General features: G+C 41.2%; 1 protein-coding gene across 3 annotated transcripts in view; it reads left to right on the top strand.

The window, feature by feature from the left end:
* PDE10A (phosphodiesterase 10A) overlaps nucleotides 1-19,336 on the top strand; it is a 590,195-nt gene that overhangs the window by 529,292 nt on the left and 41,567 nt on the right. For all 3 annotated transcript variants that reach the window (XM_072830420.1, XM_072830410.1, XM_072830401.1), the window contains 5 exons: nucleotides 977-1,163; nucleotides 7,457-7,599; nucleotides 9,779-9,862; nucleotides 11,464-11,614; nucleotides 15,458-15,613. In XM_072830420.1, the coding sequence (XP_072686521.1) occupies nucleotides 977-1,163; nucleotides 7,457-7,599; nucleotides 9,779-9,862; nucleotides 11,464-11,614; nucleotides 15,458-15,613 (721 nt within the window). The remainder of the gene's footprint in view (nucleotides 1-976; nucleotides 1,164-7,456; nucleotides 7,600-9,778; nucleotides 9,863-11,463; nucleotides 11,615-15,457; nucleotides 15,614-19,336) is intronic.

The raw sequence follows: 19,336 nt of genomic DNA, 5'->3' as shown, positions 1-19,336 counted from the left end.
GAGAAGGGCTGAACCATTGATAGCTGCTGCAGGGTGGAGGAGTCTCCACACAGGACTCTGCCAGGAGCCAGGCATAAGTGACCACCACCCGCCAGCTGCCTCTAGGTGCATGGTTCTGTCGATAGAACTGAATCTTGTTGGCAAAAATATATTTTCTCTAATTCAGGAGTCAGCAAACATTTTCTATTGAGGATCAGATAGCAAGTTCTTGAAGTCATAACATCTCTGTCACAAGTCCTCAGCTGTGTGGTAGGGTGGTGACAACCCATTCAAGAATGGTGCCCTCTATCACATTAAAACTGTTTATAGAACAGGAGAGGGCTGGTTTGGCTGGCTCTCAATTGGTAAGATGATCACTTCCATTTACATTTGTTTGTTAGCAAGTTACATCTCTCCTAACATAGGACCAAGTTTAAAGGAACATGTTACTTTACCAAATTTATTATATTTTTCCTCTGCACCCAGTTAGTCTGCATTTACTTAATAATGCTGGGGATACATAAAACTGAATGATAAGCTGAAAGCCTCCTGGAGACTGTTCTGAAAAACTCTTCAAAAAATAAGAGAACAGGGACGCCTGAGTGGCTCAGTGGTTGAGCAACTGCCTTGGGCCCAGGGCGTGATGTGATCCTGGGGTCCCAGGATCAAGTCCCACGTCGGGCTCCCTGCATGGAGCCTGCTTCTCTCTCTGCCTATGTCTCTGCCTCTCTCTGTGTGTGTCTCTCATGAATAAATAAATAAAATATTTTTAAAAAATAAGAGAACAAAGTGATCAGAATATTTTTGAAGAGATTTTAACGAAACACTTTCAAATGTCACATTGTCCTTGAATTTAGAAGCTCAGCAGTTGCATTACAATTATTTGCAATAGAAGCATATAAATTGCAAAACTAAACTGAGATTTATGATAGAATGTACACTTTACTTTCTTGTCTGTGTGTGTGTGTGTCTATTTTGTTCTTGAACCTTACCACAGAGAAGTAGACTTGTATACAGGGTACACCACACGGAATATTCTGTGCATGCCCATCGTGAGTCGAGGAAGTGTGATCGGCGTGGTACAGATGGTGAACAAAATAAGCGGCAGTGCCTTCTCTAAAACGGATGAAAACAACTTCAAGATGTTTGCCGTCTTTTGTGCGTTAGCCTTACACTGTGCCAATGTAAGTAACACTTTTCTAAATATCTTTTAAAATACTCAATATCAGCTTTAAATTTTTTTAAAGAAAGTAGTTGAAAGGGTGGGTTTTTTTCTCCAGTGTTTCCTTTATAAACCAGAATCAGTGATTCCTGGTTATACGTATTTTAGGAAATGTCTTTAAAATCTTCTAATATTTTAGCATTTGTTTCAAGGTGTGAATTTGTTAAAAAGAAAAGTGAGGTTACTATAAAAGTAAAATGTTTAAACAGAAGGTTTATGTCTCCTGGTATCTACTGAAATGGGTAAGGAAAATGTGACCTAAATCCTTATTGTTCATCATATGTAGTGCACTTGAGAGTCTTGTACAAAAGAGAGCAGTGTTAACAGCACCTAAGGTAGCCTCATAAGCACGGCAGCTGCTCAGCGGTTGGTCAGGTGCATTCCAGATGTCTACTCCCTTGACCCTCACAGCTCGTCTGCCCTGCTCACTGCGCACGTTTGTTGTATGAAGTCTCACATTAAATATTTAGTATTCTATAAACTTGAGTCATCTTTTAGTGATATTATTGGCATTTGGAAGTCAGGGGAAATTTTATTAACCTTTTTTTTAAAAAAAACTAAACCAACACAAATGGAAGTTAACACCTTACTAATATAGGCCTTTTTGGAAATAGAACCTCGAGTTCCATAGGGGCAACCACAGAGCTAATGGAAACAGCTGAGAGAGGACTAGGAACAAAAATGTCAAAAAGTAATGCTGTGGTGACTAGGGATGACCATTTGCTGTTGGGTCAGTGCTATTCCATAAGAAACTCCTTCTCCCTCTTTATCACCGCACACCTCTCATGGGGACCTCTCTTGTTACCTAGTTCATCAGAAATACATGATACTTTATGCTTTAAACATTTTCTACACCTGTGTTTCTCTCTTTTATAAGAGATATATTTTATTTATATATTTATATATATAGATATATATTTTATTTATATAAAAATATTAACAGTTTACATTTGTTTAGTTTAAAAGTTGCAAAGATTGGGGGACACCTGGGTGGCTCAGCAGTTTAGCGCCTGCCTTCAGCCCAGGGTGTGATCCTGGAGTCCTGGGATCGAGTTCCGCATCGGGCTCCCTGCATGGAGCCTGCTTCTCCCTCTGCCTATGTCTCTGCCTCTCTCATTCTGTCTCTCATGAATAAATAAACCAAATCTGTAAAAAGAAAAGTTGCAGAGAATGTAATTTCTCATATATCCTGAATATTGACTTTCATCTATTTTTAAGTGCATCCAGTGGAATCTAACTACTATAGCTACTTGAGAGCCATTATAGACCATTTAAGAATACAGCAGGCTCTGATGATTGGAAACTACCGCATCCTTCTTTTCTCTCTCTGAATGTATATATTTCTGTTACCCCACAAAAGTTTGACCCAGTGTAATATACTTTAGGAGTGTTTTGTTAATTAAAATAATCTAAAACATGTATAATAGGTGTTAAAAATTAATTTTGGCTTGTAGTAGTATATGTCATTATTAGTATACATGTGGTCACAGCAACCATGTTAGGAAATTTTGATAAATAGTTATCAAAAATATAAATTATTGCCTGTCTTTAGAAAATACAAGCTCAAGTAATTTAAAGTCCAGAAGTTCACATTGGTGCTGTATCAGTGTGTGTGGGGACTGCCATGAGCAATGCTACAGACTGAGTGGCTTAAACAGCAGGGAGTTTTGGCAACTAGAGTCCAAGATGGACATGTCAGTAGGTGTTGTTTCTCCTGAGACCTCTCTCCTTGGTCTGGAGGTGGCCTTCTTCTCCCTGTGTCTTTGCATGGTCTTCCCTCTGTGTTTGTCTGTGTCCTAATCTCCTTTTCTTCTAAGGACACTCATCGCATCGATTGCAGGCTCACTCTGTTGACCTCATTTTAATTACTTCCTTAAAGGCCCTTTATCCAAATACATCACATTCAGAGGTACTAGGACTTTAAGATTTCAACATGAGTTTTGGGGAACACAGTTCAGCCCTAAACAGGTACCAGATGGCGTTGGCTAAACTGTTCTTTACTGTCCTTTAACCTAAAAACATTCCTTACTCTTTGCCTTGCATGGCCTGAGTATTTTTGAAGTGTATAGGCCAGTTATTTTATAGAATGCCTCTTACTTTGGATTTGTCTGGTATTTCCACATGATTATATTGAGGTCATAATTTTGACAAGAATGTGGCGGAATGATGTATTCCCATCACATCCCCTTAGCAGGCACACATCCTTTCACTGGCAATGCTAGCTTCATCACTTGGTTGAGGTTGTGTCCGCCAGGTTTCTCCTCTGAAACACATTCCCTCTTCTCACTATTCTGGAAGAGAGTTTGTATGTAAGCCTCTGCCATCCTCCTCTTTCTTTGTCTCCCAGAGAGCTCTACTGATACCCCTGTCTCGTACCGCAGGAACTCCTTCTGGCCATGTCCTTTCCATCTTTGAATTTTGTTCTTTGACATTGTTGAATTGGATTCCCAGTCTTCAACAATGTTATTCCTATTAATTGAGAAATTTTTGAGGAAGCCCCAAGAATTGCTTTCATTAATGAGTACATAGAATTTTATTATAGCAATTTCTCTTAATTCAAACTCCACCTGAGCTAAGATGCCAAAATGTACTGATAACTCTATCAGTTATTTTAAATGATCTGTCAGCTAAAAATTTATTTAGATTCACCACCTTCAGTATTTTATGAAAACTTTAGAAACCACTATTAAACCTCATTAATACCATATTTTATATTTCCTTTTGTTTTAAGAGGGTTTTGTATTAGAGCAATTTGAGGAAGGGGTTATTTTGAAATGGGAGGTAGGGAAAAAGCCTTTTTTTTTTTTAAAGTTAGAGAATGTGTGGAAGAAGTTGAGGTAGAAATCAGTCCTCTTAAAATCTGTCTAGGGTTCCATGTGTCCCTGGAAGAATGCATCAGTCAGTGTAGACACTCTTGAGTTAACTCAGTCGTGTCGTTAGAGGAGCCTGGCCCAGCAGGTTGAAACTCTTCTAATCCCCTGCATGTTGCATCACAAAACCTAGATGCAAACATGATTAAATGTTTACACCAAACTAAACCCAGATTTAAATAAGAAAAATAATAATCCTGAAAAGTCATTAGTAAGCTAACAGTCATTCTGTCTTTACATTTTTCACCTGATCCAGGTTCTTCTTCAGCCATATTAGAAGGGGGATTACATACCAGTTGGCCCGCACAATTCAGTTATGAAGGTAGTTCTGAAATGTACATCTATTTCTGTTGTGCTGCTCCCGCACTTGCTGCTTGTGGCAAAGTACTTGGAACAGTTGTTGAATTAATAGATTACTACGTGTTTCATCTTTCACAAAAAAGATAAATATTCCAAGTGTGCCAATGTGTTCTGATGACAAAATATAGTCAATATTTCATTATTTAGAAGATACATTCAAATAAACAGCACTTAATCTGACTTTAGTATTGCAAGTGGCATTCACACTGAATAAGAAAACAGGTGCTTTTCCAAATTAACTCTTCCTATGAAGAAAGCATGTGGAAAACAAGTCTGCATATTCTCCTTGTCACTGTTCCATGGTCATGTGACCCACGTATACAAGTTATCACAGACCTTTACAGAGACTGGGAGCAGAACATTGTTAAGTTACTTTACTGAGGTTTATAAGTACATGGCACACTGTGGGGGTGTAGAAGGTACAGATTGATGAGTGCTTGTACACACAGTCCAGGGAAATCATCACTGTGATCCAGACACAATAAACCCACCTCATCACGAGATTCTGGATGCCCCTTGACCCTCCGCATCTTTACCTCTCCCCCCCATTTCAAGTAGCCGTTGATCTGCTTTCTGTCACCATAATAAAGTACCTTGCATTTTCTAGAATTATTGTAAATTCCAGAAATTTAAATGGAATCATAAAATGGAATGGAATCCATTCTGTATGGATCATAAAATCTGTATTCCCTTTTGTACAGCTTCTTTCAGTGCAATTATTTTGAGATTTGTGCATGGCATCACACGTGTAGTTTAATTCCTTTTTACTACTGAATATTCCATCGAATAGATGTACTGTAATCTAGTCACCTGTTGATGGGCATTTGAGTTATTTTTAGGTTTTAACTAAAGCTGCATGAACATCTGTGCACAAGTCCTTGTGTGGTGTATGTTTTCATCTCCATCAAGTCAACACCTAGATGTGGAGCAGCTGGGTCAGGTGATAGGGGGATGTTTAGAAAACTGCCGAACTGGTTTGCCAAGTGGCTGTACCCTTGTAAAGGCCCATAGCATCCCTATATGTACTCTGGTTCCTCCACATTTGCCATGTCTGTGTCTTCTTTGATAAAGTGTCTTCTCAAAATGCTCTTTTTTTGTTTGCAATTGCTCGTTTTCTTGCTGAGTTTTGATAGTTCTTCGTATATTCTAAATATGAGTCATTTATCACGTGAATTATTCGAAAATACTTGCTCCCAGTGTTTGGCTTGATAGTTGCTTTCTAAGAGCAGTTCTTAATCTTGAAGAAGTCTAATTTATTAGATTTTTTTGTCTGATTATCCTGTTACCATTGTATCTAAGACATATTTGCCTAACCTAAGGTCACAGAGATTTTCTCCTGCTTTCTTCTAAAAGTTTAGGTTTTGCATTTAGATCTGTGATCCATTTTTAGTAAATTATTGTATATGGTTCAAGGTAAGGGTCATCTTGCTTTTATTTATTTGCATGTGGGTCCAGTTGATCCGGCACCGTTGGGTATGTTTGCTGTCCTTTCTCCATACCTTGCCTCTGCACACCTATAGAAAAACAACTGATGTTTGGCAACATCTTGTTGATATATGGACCCCTTTATCATTTGAAGTAATCCTTCTTTATCCCTGATAATAGTCTTTTCTCTGAAATCCACTTTATCTGATATTAATACAGCCTCTCCAGCTTTCTTTTGATTGATGTTAAATGCTATGTCTTTTCCATCCATTTTACCTGATTTGGGTCTTTAAAGTAGGATTCTTGTAATCAGAATAAGCTGAGTCTTGCTGCTTTTTACTCACTCTGACAGTCTGTGCCTTTTAACCAGGATACTTTGACTGCCACATTTTATGTTTAAGTATAAATCTACCGTCTTATTATTTGCTGTTGTTCCATCTGTTCTTTATTCCCTTTTACCTCTTTCTTTCTTTAAAATGGAATATTTTTTTATGACTTCACTTTATGAAACAGCTTTTAGCTTACTAAAATCTTTCCCATGAAGAGTTTCATTAAGTTTCATTGGTTTTGAACATGTTTGATAATATATAAGGATGCAGCTAATTCGTTTGCAGGATTAACTGATTGGCATCAAGGGAAATGGAAAGTTATGTGAATTTAAGCCAAAAATATTAGTGGCTGGAAACAAAAATGTAAGTGGGATATTTAAGAACAGCCAGTCCTTTATTCCATTTGGATCCACATATTTTTTGGCATATCTTTCTCAAATAGTATAACTGAAAATCTAAGTATTGAAATAAATCAAACTGAACCCAGACCTTAACATCACCATTTCACAAAGTAGTAAATGAAAAAATTGACAGTTGATAACATATATTTAATTAGTGCTTTCATTATAAAATATGTAATTTGGCTAATAAGGCTAAAAAGAGTCGTTTCAGTAATAAAATATTTAAAATATGTATTCTGTATTTTTATCCTTTTCTATTTTAATATAAACAGTATATTTGCACAGTGCATGTGGATGTAATTGCTAAAGGAGTATACATTTATTGGGCACCCATCTCCCAAATTCTTCTACTGATAAAGGGCTTCATGGTCAAGCATTGTTGAGACTCTGGAACTAGAGGACTTTGACATCACCAAGAATTAAGATAAATATTTTTGAAAGGAGACATAGAAAAAAACTTACCTCCTGCTTGGTGGCGTCTGTCTCTGTGTGTTTGAGCTGCTGGAACAGAGTGCCACAAACCACATGGCCTAGAAACAGCAGACACTGATTTGTCATGGTTCTGGAGGCTAGGAGTCTAAGGAGGGGCCAGTGGACAAATACCAAGGCCTCTCACTATCCAGAGACAGTGTCTGAGGAGAGAAGTTAACAAATCTTTTTAAATGGAGGTGGAATTAAAAAAAAAAATAACTTCAGTGTTTTGTATCTTCAAGGGCACATGTGTGGGTATCCTCAGCGTATATGGAGATATAATAGAGTCATACTAGTTACAGTTCTGATTCTTTTATACCGAATTTTGGACTTTAGTGACTACTTTAAACACTTATTTCCCTTTTTTTTTTTTTTTTGTTTTTTGGATTTGCTTTCTAGATGTACCACAGAATCCGTCACTCTGAGTGCATTTACCGGGTGACCATGGAGAAGCTGTCCTACCATAGCATCTGTACTGCGGAGGAGTGGCAGGGCCTCATGCGCTTCAACCTCCCTGTGCGCCTCTGCAAAGAAATTGAATTGTGAGCATCTTGTCCTGTTTCTCCACAAACCAATTTTTAATTTGATTTTGCCTAAAGTTTGAAATGGGTACAGCAGTAGAGCTGCCAGTACCATATCACATGTGTGATTCCATGTGTCTCCCTTGTCCTGTCTAAGGTGATTTCACATCTCCTGATGGGTCGTGGACACAGAGGCCACATCTCTTTATCTCTAGGGAAAGAATCTCAGCATCATTTTGAAATGAATTAAACGTTAGCTTTCCTTGTTAGTCTTCTGCCTACTTTACACTGCATTTATAGCACTTCATGCTGAAGATGGCATTGAATATCTGAGATCTGAAGGCTTTTATTTCCATATAATCTTACATTTGCAGACTGATATTTTGGAATGTAGTAATAATTAGTGCAGCTTTCACACTTTGTTTTCAAATCCCGTGCTCCTAGGTGTGAGCTCCTGGCGGTAGGACCTCTGGTGATCTGTATGTTCATTGTATGTGCAAGCCAGCACTGTTCAACTCCATACCAAAGATCTGCAGGAGTAACCCAGAGCTGATTTTTGCCTTATAATTGGAAGTATTAATGCAACAAGGAGGCCAGGTCAGACCAAGGCGGCTCTAATGCTAGAGCAGCCTGTGTGAGCAAACAAAAGCTAAGCCTGAAGTGCCTCTAGGTTATGTATCGAAAGCCCAAGGGACCAGGTATGGACAGCGAACTGGGCTGTAAGCTACCATCAGTAATCACCTGCCTTTGCTCGTTCATCCTCCCTGTGCAAGGATCTCTTCTGACGCCTTTAGCAGAGTGCTTCTAACCACCCATGGCTTGGCACTGCCCTGTCTGAAGAGATTTTTGCTCAAATAAACTCAGAAGACTTTTTATCTGCCTCAGTTTATCTTTTAATGGTTTACATATAGTACATACAGTGATCTAATAAGAAATATGTATATTTGGTCTGTGTAGCTAGTTTCTGGCTCATAGCTCCTAAAAAACACTTGAATTTCCTGAGTGATTGGAGCGAGAGAGGAGTCTTTTCTCATTCATAATGAACCTCTTTGAACCACACTTGAGTTTATGCTATTGAAGGACTGTAGGAGGACGGGGGATGGTTGCCCAAGGAACCAACTATATGGTTTGGGGTTGTAATTTTCAGCCTCCTGGTCAGGGACAGGGACTGGGGATTGAGTTAATCAAATGTTCCTATGCAATGGAACCTCTAGAAGCCCTACACGAGGGGTTTGGAGAGCTTTCAGGTTGGTGAGCACCTTCAGTGCTGGGAAGGCAGCGCCCCTACAGAGGCGTGAAAACTCCTCAGCCCTTCTTCCCACATGGCTTGCCCTCTGCATCTCTTCCATTTGGCTCTTGAGTTGTATCCCTAATAATAAACTGATAATAGTAAGTAAAGTGTTTCCCTGAGTTCTGTGACCTATCACAGTGCATTATAAAACCTAAGGTGGGGTTTGTGGAGACCTCTGATGTATAGCCGGTGACCAGAAGCATGCGTGGCCTGGACTTGCATCTAAAGTCGAGGGGTGCAGTCTTGGGGGACTGAGCCCTTAACCTGCGTGGTCTGCACTGGCTGCAGGTGTGTCAAAAGTAAGTGGAGTCATAGGGTATCGTTGCTGTCTGCAGAGGGTAGAAGAATTTCTTGGTGTGGAGAAGTTACACATTTGGTGTCAGAAGTATAACTAGAGGAAAATGTTTTCTTTTAATATTTTACCATTGTGTTTATTTGGGTTAAATGTTCGTAATTAGCAAATGAAAAAATAAGTAATAACTTCGGATATTTGTATTTATGAAGTGTTTCCTCTGGACTTAAATAGGAGATAGAAAAATTTTTAACTCTAAAAAAAATTCTATTTCCTCCCCTTGTTTATCAGTTGTGTAAAACATGTAGCACTCATAATAAAATTATTTTGTACTCTTTCATTGCTCTGATAACAGCCACAACATCATTTTCTTTATAGATTGTTTAATAGAAAATTAAGCTATGGTTTAAATATTGGGCTGAGTTCCTAAGGGAATGTGTGGAATTTCCTCCTGGAAACATTTAAATACAACAGAGATGTGACTGAGGAGGCAGTAAAGGGATGGCTGGACTCCCAGTGTTTTCTTACTTTCTTAATAGACAAAAAGTTAAATTACTTTGTTTTTATGTTAATCCTAATTATATTTACTAATCAATTTTGTGTTCTTTGTATCTCAGATTCCACTTTGATATTGGTCCTTTTGAAAACATGTGGCCTGGAATTTTTGTCTACATGGTCCATCGTTCCTGTGGGACGTCTTGGTATGAATGACCTTAAAAACTTCCTTCGTAAGCTTTTGAGTGATCTGACCTCTTCCTCCTTCTGCCTAAATGCCTTGTCACTTTCTTGGTTGATAATTATCTGAAAGTATGCCATCTATAAATAATTTTTTCGAAATATTTAAATAAAAAAGGCTGAAATTACTGGACAGATTTATAGCCTTCTTGGATTTCCCTTACAGCCTGCCGAGCTCTTTGCCAGGGTGGCTGTCCCTTGGCGAACAACCATGTGTCTTCCAGGTGATGATAAAAACACAGGTGAAAATTGCCTTAGGCTGTGTAATGGGAAGAGGCAAGGGTTTCTGCTCCACATCATTATGTACTGTTTGAAAGGGTGTTTTGGAAAACGTGCATTGAATTTAGCATCAGCTTTCAGCCAACATTATGTATCTGTTAGGACAGGTGTGAAGGAACCAGGTCTCCTAGATCAGCGCCGAGCGCTTTCCTAGCAATTCCACGGTGGCTCCCTTCCCCCGCGGGTCCATCCCCTCTCCTGTCCCGTGCCCTAGAGGCCTCTTGGGACTTTCCATTTACCCTTTACAGCTTCAACACACATACTGAAAATGCAAGGAATAATTTTCCTTTTCTCTTTTTTCAGTCATTTAATCAGTAAATGGCTTATAAAGGCTCTTAGTTTCTCTGGAACTAAACTCTCTCTCCTTTGCTTTTGAATTCTGTGTCTTCTCTTACTTCTCTTGGTGACTTTTATAAATTGCTCTTTTGAAAGGACATACATAGGCTAATTAACTCCACTTAGATATCAGTTGAGAGTTTGGCCAGTTGGAACTCTTAAGATGACACACCTTATACTTCAAAGATATTTGAAAATTTTCAGTGGAGAAAAATAAAGGTTATATATCTATAGGTTATGTATCTTTTATGAACTCCCATCTCTTTGGTATTTCAAAGAGCCCCGTTTTATATTTGTTTTAAGCAGCCTTAAGTTCCCCCAAAGAGTTGCTGGGGCCTTAAATAAGTAGAAATACATGATAATATAAAAATAAAACGTAATAACAACGTTGCATAATAAAAACGTGTCATACGGTTTTATATACTGTATCAGGACTTTGGTTATGGCCACTTACCACTTCATAATTTGAGCATGCCATAATACTACAGATCCATTTTAAAAGGATAGTCACTCATCCAGGAAATTCTCGTGGTGTACGTATTTGCAGCTCCTGAATCTCAGTGTGCTTTTTGGAAAACATCTCAAAACATCCTCAAACGGGGTGATGAAATGTTGTCTGTTAAGCACAGTGGGATGTGGGAAATGCTTGAAAGGTGAGGATGGTGATGGAGTTAATGATGGGCAACCGCATGCTGACTCTGTTGTGTGCCCCCCTGGAGGCCAATTAATCTGTCCGATCCCAAGCTCTGCATGAGCCTTTGTCTCTTAGCTGGCTAGAGGAATGGAAGGGAAGCAGTGAGTGTGGCCCCAGCTCTCCGGGACTCGATCACTGTGGAAGATTTCACGGTCGTGAGTGTATTTGGGTACACGCAAAGAGGTTTAAACCAGAGTCTCAGCTAGAATGTATTGATTCTTTATCAGTTTCTGTCATAACACTCTCTTTTCCACACAGCTTTGAGCTTGAAAAGTTGTGTCGTTTTATTATGTCTGTGAAGAAAAACTATCGGCGGGTTCCTTATCACAACTGGAAACACGCAGTCACCGTAGCGCACTGCATGTATGCCATCCTCCAGAACAACCACGGGCTCTTCACTGACTTGGAGGTGGGTGTGCACATACTTTTTGTTGTTATCTTTCCACTTCAAATAACCTGAGTGGATTTAAATATTCTGTGTCTGGAGCACCTTCCCGATATGTATATATGACTTGTTGACCCCAATAATTGAATAGAAGCACACTTTGAAGTTGCTGCACCTGTGTATTTGTCCTATTATTCTGTATAAGAAATGTTATACAGAAATTCCAACTTCACCAGAATATTCCCCCGAGGAAACACTAGTTTTTTACTTTCTATTCCCTCTGAAAACCCAAGTCTTCTGAAAGTCTTTGTTTCATAAACAAAGTAGATTTTTGCCCTTACCCTCGTGTGCTGGGTAATGTAGACATATCCTACTGACTTGAGAACCCAGAGCATTAAATCATCAATTATAGTTAAGGCATAAGTATGTATTTGATGTCTTGTCCGGTGAGGCAGTGGGTGCTGTGATGCTTCACTGACTTCCTGACTTTCCATACCCCAAGCTGGTAACACACTCAGAGATTTGGGGCTGCCGAGTCCACTCGAGTACCACTGTCCAGCCCATTCTTCTAGCCCCCAGCCCAGCACTCAGTGATGCTGACCACCAGCATGTCCTCTCCCCACACGGTCCTAGCAATGCCTCCCAAAAAGCCCAACTTGAATCCCCTCTCTGCTCCTCCACAAAACTGATTTCCTGCTTCAGAGGCCACACGGACTATGTCATCTCGGTCATGAGGATGTTGTGCTTTCCTCAAGGGTACATCCACTAGAATCCAGCACTCCTAAGGCCGGTCCTGTGCCTCTTCCATCCTATCAGACCACGTTTACAATCTGGCCAGGAAATTCAGAAGGTATATTTTAGGGGAAAAAGGTGCTATTTTAAAGAAAGAGTCAATTTTTCCTTCTTTTATTAATAATCTTTTGGTAGGGCTTAATTAGCCTAACAACTTAATATTTGTTACCAAAAAAAAAGATGAAATTTGTTCTTTTTTCATGTAAATTATTCTGATTTTTCTATTCCATTGAATTCCATATTTTGAGACATTCAGCATTTTTTCCACTGAGTTCCTTTTAAGAAAGCAGTTTCCTTTTCTTATTTGCCATAGGTTAGCCTGTGAGTTTGACAACTCTGGAAACCATACTACCAAATTACACTGAAATATATATTCAAAAATGGAAAATTTTAAGATAAGTGAAAGAATTTTGCAGCTACAAATTAATTTTCACTTAAGTTCCTAATTCATCTTTAAAATTACATCATTATGTTTTCACAAAAACTCAGGTCCTTTTGGCTAAAAATAATCCCAAAATAATATGTGTAAAAATTCAAAATATATTTTTAAAAAGGATATTAAACCTCTGATAGAGCTAGTAGAAATTATCATTTGAGGGGAGCCTGGGTGGCTCAGTTGGTTAAACATCTGCCTTCAGCTCAGGTCATGATCCCAGAGTCCTGGGATTGACCTCCAGGTCAGGCTCCCTGCTCACTGGGGAGCCTGCTTCTCCCTCAGCCTCTCTCCCACACTTATGCTATCTCTTTCTCTCAAATAAATGAATGAAATCTTAAAAAAAAAAAGAAATTATCATTTGATCTTATTAAAGGAGTATATTAGCAAAGATAATTCTTCACTTCGTAAATTATTTTCATGTGCTTAATTCTGGCATTACTCTTAATAAAATTACTGAACTTTATGTCAATAAAAAAATAGGTTAAAAAATTGCTTTTACCTATTGTGTAAGATTTTAAAACCTTGAAATTTCTTACCAGATTCATCATGGTTGACATAACAGTAGAAAATATGGGAACAACCCAAAACCAAAATAGTATTCAGAATGTAACTAATTCAGTTATCCTAAGACCCCCGAGCCTACAGGACTGCTCCCATGCAAATACCAGCAGTTGAGGGGTGCTGGTGTTCTGGGAGGCCTCCTTGTCCAGTAGGTTTGCAAGATAAACTAGTTCTGTTCAATGAGGATCAGAGAGGAGCATTTTGGAGGCATAGAGTTAAATGTGTGAGGTTTCTGCAGACCCTGTCCTGCATGTCAGCATCTCCCCCTGTGGGCTCTGACTACACACTCACCAGAACATTCACCAGGCTCTTCTCCAGAGCCAGCCTTTCCGCTTGACCTTGTCCACCATCTACCCCTCAGAGGACCTGCCCTAGCAGCTCATCCCTCCCTCTGCTCCCTCAACATGTTCTGTGCTGGAATGTCTTCTCTGCATGGACCACCCTGTTGTTACCTTAATCTGTCTCCCCCTCCACTCAGCGCTCTCCTGATTTCTCAGCCGCCTCTTGCCACAGACCAGTGGAAGAGCTCCCCTGCTGACTGGCTGCAATTCCTCTCCTCCCCTTTTTTCTGAAACCAACTTGAATCCTCCCCCCAAAAAATGCCCTGGGCCAGATCACCAGTACTGTGTGCCTTGCCTGCTGAGGGTCAGTACTTGAATCTCAGCTCTTTGAGTCACTGTCTCCACTTGGCTTCAGGATGCCCAACTCTCTTGGTTTCTTTTGACCACACAGGTTTGGAGGTTTGGAGAGTTTTTGCTGTTTCTCTTTCTTCAGACTTAAAGTTGGAATACTTGAAGGCTCAGACCTTTGGCCTCCTCCGACCTCCACAGCAGCTTTGGTGGTTTCAGCCAGTCTTGTGGCCCAAAATGCCAGATACACTGACACCTATCTCTCTTTTTCTAACTGAGACCTGCATCCCTGCTCAGCTCAGAATCTCCCCTGAGTATCAAATAGACATCACCCCTCAATCCAAAGCTAAACTCCTGACCTCTTCCCTGCAACCTCCTTCACCTGCGACTGTGCCATCTCAGTTGCTGACAGTCCTACACTTTCCAAGGTGAAATGCCTTGCAGCCATGCCTGACTCCTTCCTTCCCCTCCTCTTCTCCCTGCCGTCCCTTTGGCTCACACCCGGACCCTCAGGAAATCCTGTGACCTTGCTTGCAAAACCCAGCCAGACTTAATCATGTCCTCTGAGCCCCCAGTGCTATCACTCTGGTCTGAACTTTTGCCTGATTCACTACAAAAGCCTCCTCAACCAGTTTCTCTCCCCATCCTGGAGTCTGTTCTCAGTACCGTTGCCAGCATGGTAATCTTTTAAAACATGTAAGTTAGATGATATCACTCTCTGCTAAAAACTCTGTGGTCCTTCCCTGCTTTCTGCAGGAACCAGGGAAGGACCATAGAGTTTTTAAGACTGTTAAGATCTTCAGTCTACCCTCTCTGCTGTTCTTCTCTGTCCTCTGGCCACAGCTCCCATCATCTTCCTGATTGACCATTAGGGCAGGTTCACGGGCAAGAGCTAGCACCCATGTGCTCCTCTCCCTGAACCTCCTGCTTCTCTCCTTCACCCTCCAGGCTGCTCACATCGACTTTCTGTGGCTCACCTTGTCTCTTAACACCTCCCCTGCTTCTGCCTCTTCTCTCTCTCTCTCCCTGTACAATTTGCCATTTGTCACATGCCATGTGATTTACTTGTCATGTTCCTTTATTTATTTATAATAGCAATAGTGTTGTTGGAATTTAACATTGGATGGATTTTTTGAATGAAGGACTGAAACTGTCCTCCCCCTTGTTCAGATTTGCTTGATCTATAATTCTTGGGAATATTTGCATTAATTTGATAACCACCCCAGAGCTGAGCCAGATAACTCAAGAATAATTTGATTGTCAAGTTCATAAGGAGAAAAACAAAGAGGTTAAAAAAGAAGCTAGATCATCTGGAATTTTAAAGATTCCTAAGGATGTGGGCTATTGGAATGGCAGGAGCCTGTCCATATAATAGGAGTGATAAGCTGTAAATCCCTTCGTATCCATTTCCTTGTTTTGAACATCTGTGCACTGTGTTATTTTTTGAAGCGCAAAGGACTGCTAATCGCGTGTCTGTGTCATGACCTGGACCACAGGGGCTTCAGTAACAGCTACCTGCAGAAATTCGATCACCCTCTGGCAGCTCTCTATTCCACCTCTACCATGGAGCAGCACCACTTCTCCCAGACAGTGTCCATACTCCAGGTGAGCCCCTGTGCCACGTGCCCACCTGCTGCCTCTGACGTGTCGGGGGTCCCCCTGCTCCCAGAGGGGTACTAATGGTTTATAAGTAAACAAGGGATATTGGTCTGGCTTCCTAACCACAGCAGCTACATTTTATTGTAGAACATTGTATTGTATAGTCATCATCAGATAATCGTGGGGTTTTTTGATGATGATTCCTTGGTGAAGATTTTGAATGTATATATATTTTGCAGACACATTTGATATTTAAGTACATGATACTCTAAGGCAAAGTTTGTTTCACATCTTTAACTTATTTATATGGATTATCATATTCTTAAACCCAAATATACTGAACAGTGAATCTTGAGAGTTAAGCAAATCAAGGTTTTAAGTTACTAAAGTCCTTTTAGTTTTTATGTGTGTCCTGTTTTTTATTTTATTGCTTTTAAGATATTCTTGGTGCTTGATTTAGACCCAGGCAGATCTCACTTCAATGTCTGATATATACACTCTGTCTTCACTTTAAACATTCGTCCTCAAACTCACCTTCACCAGGTAGCTGCTCATCAGGTCATCTGATTCATGATGGTTTGATTACTCTCCCAGACAGTTTCTTAAATGTGCTTTAATGTCAGAGGAGTGGACTCTGTTTTCCCATCGCTGTCAGCCTCAGAGTAGGAAGAGAAATCCCATGAGGTCCTCTGGCAATGTGTCTAAGGAAGGACATGAGCTCCTCAGGGCTGTGTGATAAACGCCAGCAGCAAGTCCAGCAGGGCTAGTGGTGGACGAGTGCAAGGCAGGAGAGTGTCTGCAGCCTGGCATCTCCCAGTCTCACACAGCCTGGGCCTCTCTTTGAGCTCCCGGGCTGTGGTTTTCTCTCCTCAGCTTCTCCTGACTGGCCTTGTTTGTTCTCTTCATCCTAAGTGTCCCAGGAATCATCAGGTAGTATTGCCTGCTCAGACCTTTCCAAAACCCAGCACAACGGACCTGTCTGGGTCCTGTTTCTTCACCAGAAAGTAAGTGGTGACCTCGCTGAAGTGCCCTGCTAGCTACCTGCTGGTCACGGTGGAGGAGTGTCAGAGACAGAGCTACTTCAGGGACTTTTAAGCCACATCCAGCGGGTAGTGGATTATTCCACTTGTTCACAGCTGGTCCTGTCCCTGAAAGCAGTAGGAAATCACACTCCTGCTGTCCCCTTAGCACCAATCCTTTCTTTATTTTTAAAATGATGTATGTATAGGTGGATGAATGGATAGATACAAATGTGCCTACCTAGTAATTTAAGCAGGATAAAAGGTGTGTGTGGGTGTGTATATATCTGTATGTGTGTGTATAGAAACATGCTTTTTGTAAATGACAAACATTATAGAACTTCATGATGGTTTTTATAGGTACCCTGATCTTACTCATGATTCCAGGCTGTTTGTACAGGAAGAAGAGTAAATGCCAAAAATGACATCGGGATGCCTTCATTTAGAGTTAATTCAGACTCACTACCATATCCTAATTCATACATTTGATTATGATAACATTTTTAGCAGTGTAATCTGCAAATAATTTTATTAGCCTTTATAAAGTTTCTTTGGAAAACCTATTTTAAATATAATAGGACTTGTTTTGAAATAGGGATTGCACAAAGTACACAGCTGCTGGGTAGAACAAAAAATTAAAGCCTGTGACATAGCAGTGTTCAAACCACGTACAGATGGGGTGGCCGGAACTACCCCTGACCCCTGCTCCATGCTGCAAGACTTGCCCCATTCGCTGCCATAAATAACGGAAGTTCAGAATGGTCTATCTCATTTTGAGCAAGCCCTCGGCAATGTGGGGGCTCTGCATTACACAACGCAGCATTCCTAGAGTGATCAGAGCACAGTAAGCAGAACCCACGGCAGTAAATTCAGTTCAGGCAGCTGTTGGCAAGAAGCTTTTGAAGAATCATTAGATTCTGAGTATTGGAGATGGGGTTTCAGTCAGTGAGGAGGCCGGAGTGAAGATGGACACATGTGTTCTTCATCTCTAGAGAAGCCCAGTTACTCAACATACTTACAGTCCTCCTCAGATCACAAGGAGGAGAAGCTGGAAGGAAGCCCTGGGCGTTGCCACAGGTCTAGGCGAAAACCCCACCATTTATAAAGAAAAGCTCACCATTTATAAACCAAATCCCTGTCCTGAACTGAGCTGCAGCCTCCTGTGTGAGTTGGGACAGGAAGAAATGTAGCAGGGTCATCCGATGGCCTTACCTCCGTGGGCAAGAGTATCCAGGGAAGGTTTCCTTCTTTTTCTGGAAATTCCTCTACTCCATGCTGATTTGACATTTATGCTCACAATACTTCTCTGAGTACTTCTTCTCAGATCCATCTCTAACTGCCCCTTGAATTTTATTTTCATAGCATTTATTGAGCTCCTCACAGCTGCCAACACCCATTGTAGGCTGAGGGGATGTGATAATCCCTGCTCCGTTGGAGCATGTGGTGTGGGTTTGTTTGGTTTTGGTTTTTTTTTGCCATGTCAGTAAAATAGTTTTAATTTAATTTTATTTTATTAATTTTTATTTATTTATGATAGTCACACACACAGAGAGAGAGAGAGAGAGAGAGAGAGAGGCAGAGACACAGGCAGAGGAAGAAGCAGGCTCCATGCACTGGGAGATTCGATCTCTGGGTCTCTAGGATTGTGCCCTGGGCCAAAGGCAGGTGCCAAACCGCTGCGCCACCCAGAGATCCCTAGTTTTAATTTTAAAATAGTCATCGATCTGAAAACGTCCCAAAGCTGGGAGTAACAGTCTAGAACCAAGGTTGGGAGGGGGCCAGGCCTCACCCAGAGCCCAGCTTGAGGCCCTTGAGGCCCTCCCTCTCCTCCCTTCCAGAGGGAGGATGGACACAGCGGAGGCGAGCCCTGAGTGAGTCCTCTCCCTCATCCCCCAAGGGCCCCTTGAAGGCAACAGCTCGTACAGAGGACTTGAGGGGAGAGGAAAGCAGGCAGAAAATAGAAATTAGAGGTTAATAATCCCAACGACATCCCCCTCCCCCCCTGGAAAAACAAAGAAACAAGAAAACAATCTGTGGGTATGAAAGGGGGATGGAGGATAAACACTGATGTAACAGACCCCTCAGGGCCCCAACAGCCCAATTTGGGCTGACGAAGGGTCTTGAGCCCCAGCTGCATGTTACCTTTGGGGAGTAAATATTCCAAGAAGAAAAAAGGGAAAGCCATGAGGCAAGCTGGTACCAGTCAGTGGACTCAGTTAAAGGCCCGGGGTAGCCGCCACCTGACCCTCCCTGCAGAGGGGCAGACAGCAGTGCAGGCCTGAGTGGGGAGTGAGGAAGGTTTGCATCTAGATCCCTGTCCTCTCCATCACCTCCATGTGCCTCCATGTGGCTCCTCTCACTGCTCTGCTGGGCTGCTCTCTGGAGTCCTCTCCATCACCCGTTGGTTGTGGCTCTCACACCTGTGCCTCAACCTGGGGCACAGGGGGACTTCTGTTTCCAAACACCTGGACTCAGCATTAGGTGTGACCAAATTTGTGTCTATTGTTTTATTTTTTTTATTTAGATTTTATTTATTTATTCATGAGGGACACAGAGAGAGAGAGAGAGAGAGAAAGAGAGAGAGAGAGAGAGAGGCAGAGACACAGGCAGAGGGAGAAGCAGGCTCCATGCAGGGAGCCCCATGTGGGACTCCATCCCAGGTCTCCAGGATCACACCCTGGGCTGCAGGCGGTGCTAAACCGCTGAGCCA

Source organism: Canis lupus, chromosome 1, assembly GCF_048164855.1.
Source record: "Canis lupus baileyi chromosome 1, mCanLup2.hap1, whole genome shotgun sequence".
In the NCBI taxonomy this organism is placed as follows: Eukaryota; Metazoa; Chordata; class Mammalia; order Carnivora; family Canidae; genus Canis; species Canis lupus.
Note: the sequence above shows the minus strand (reverse complement) of the source record. Positions and strands in the feature narration are given on the sequence as shown.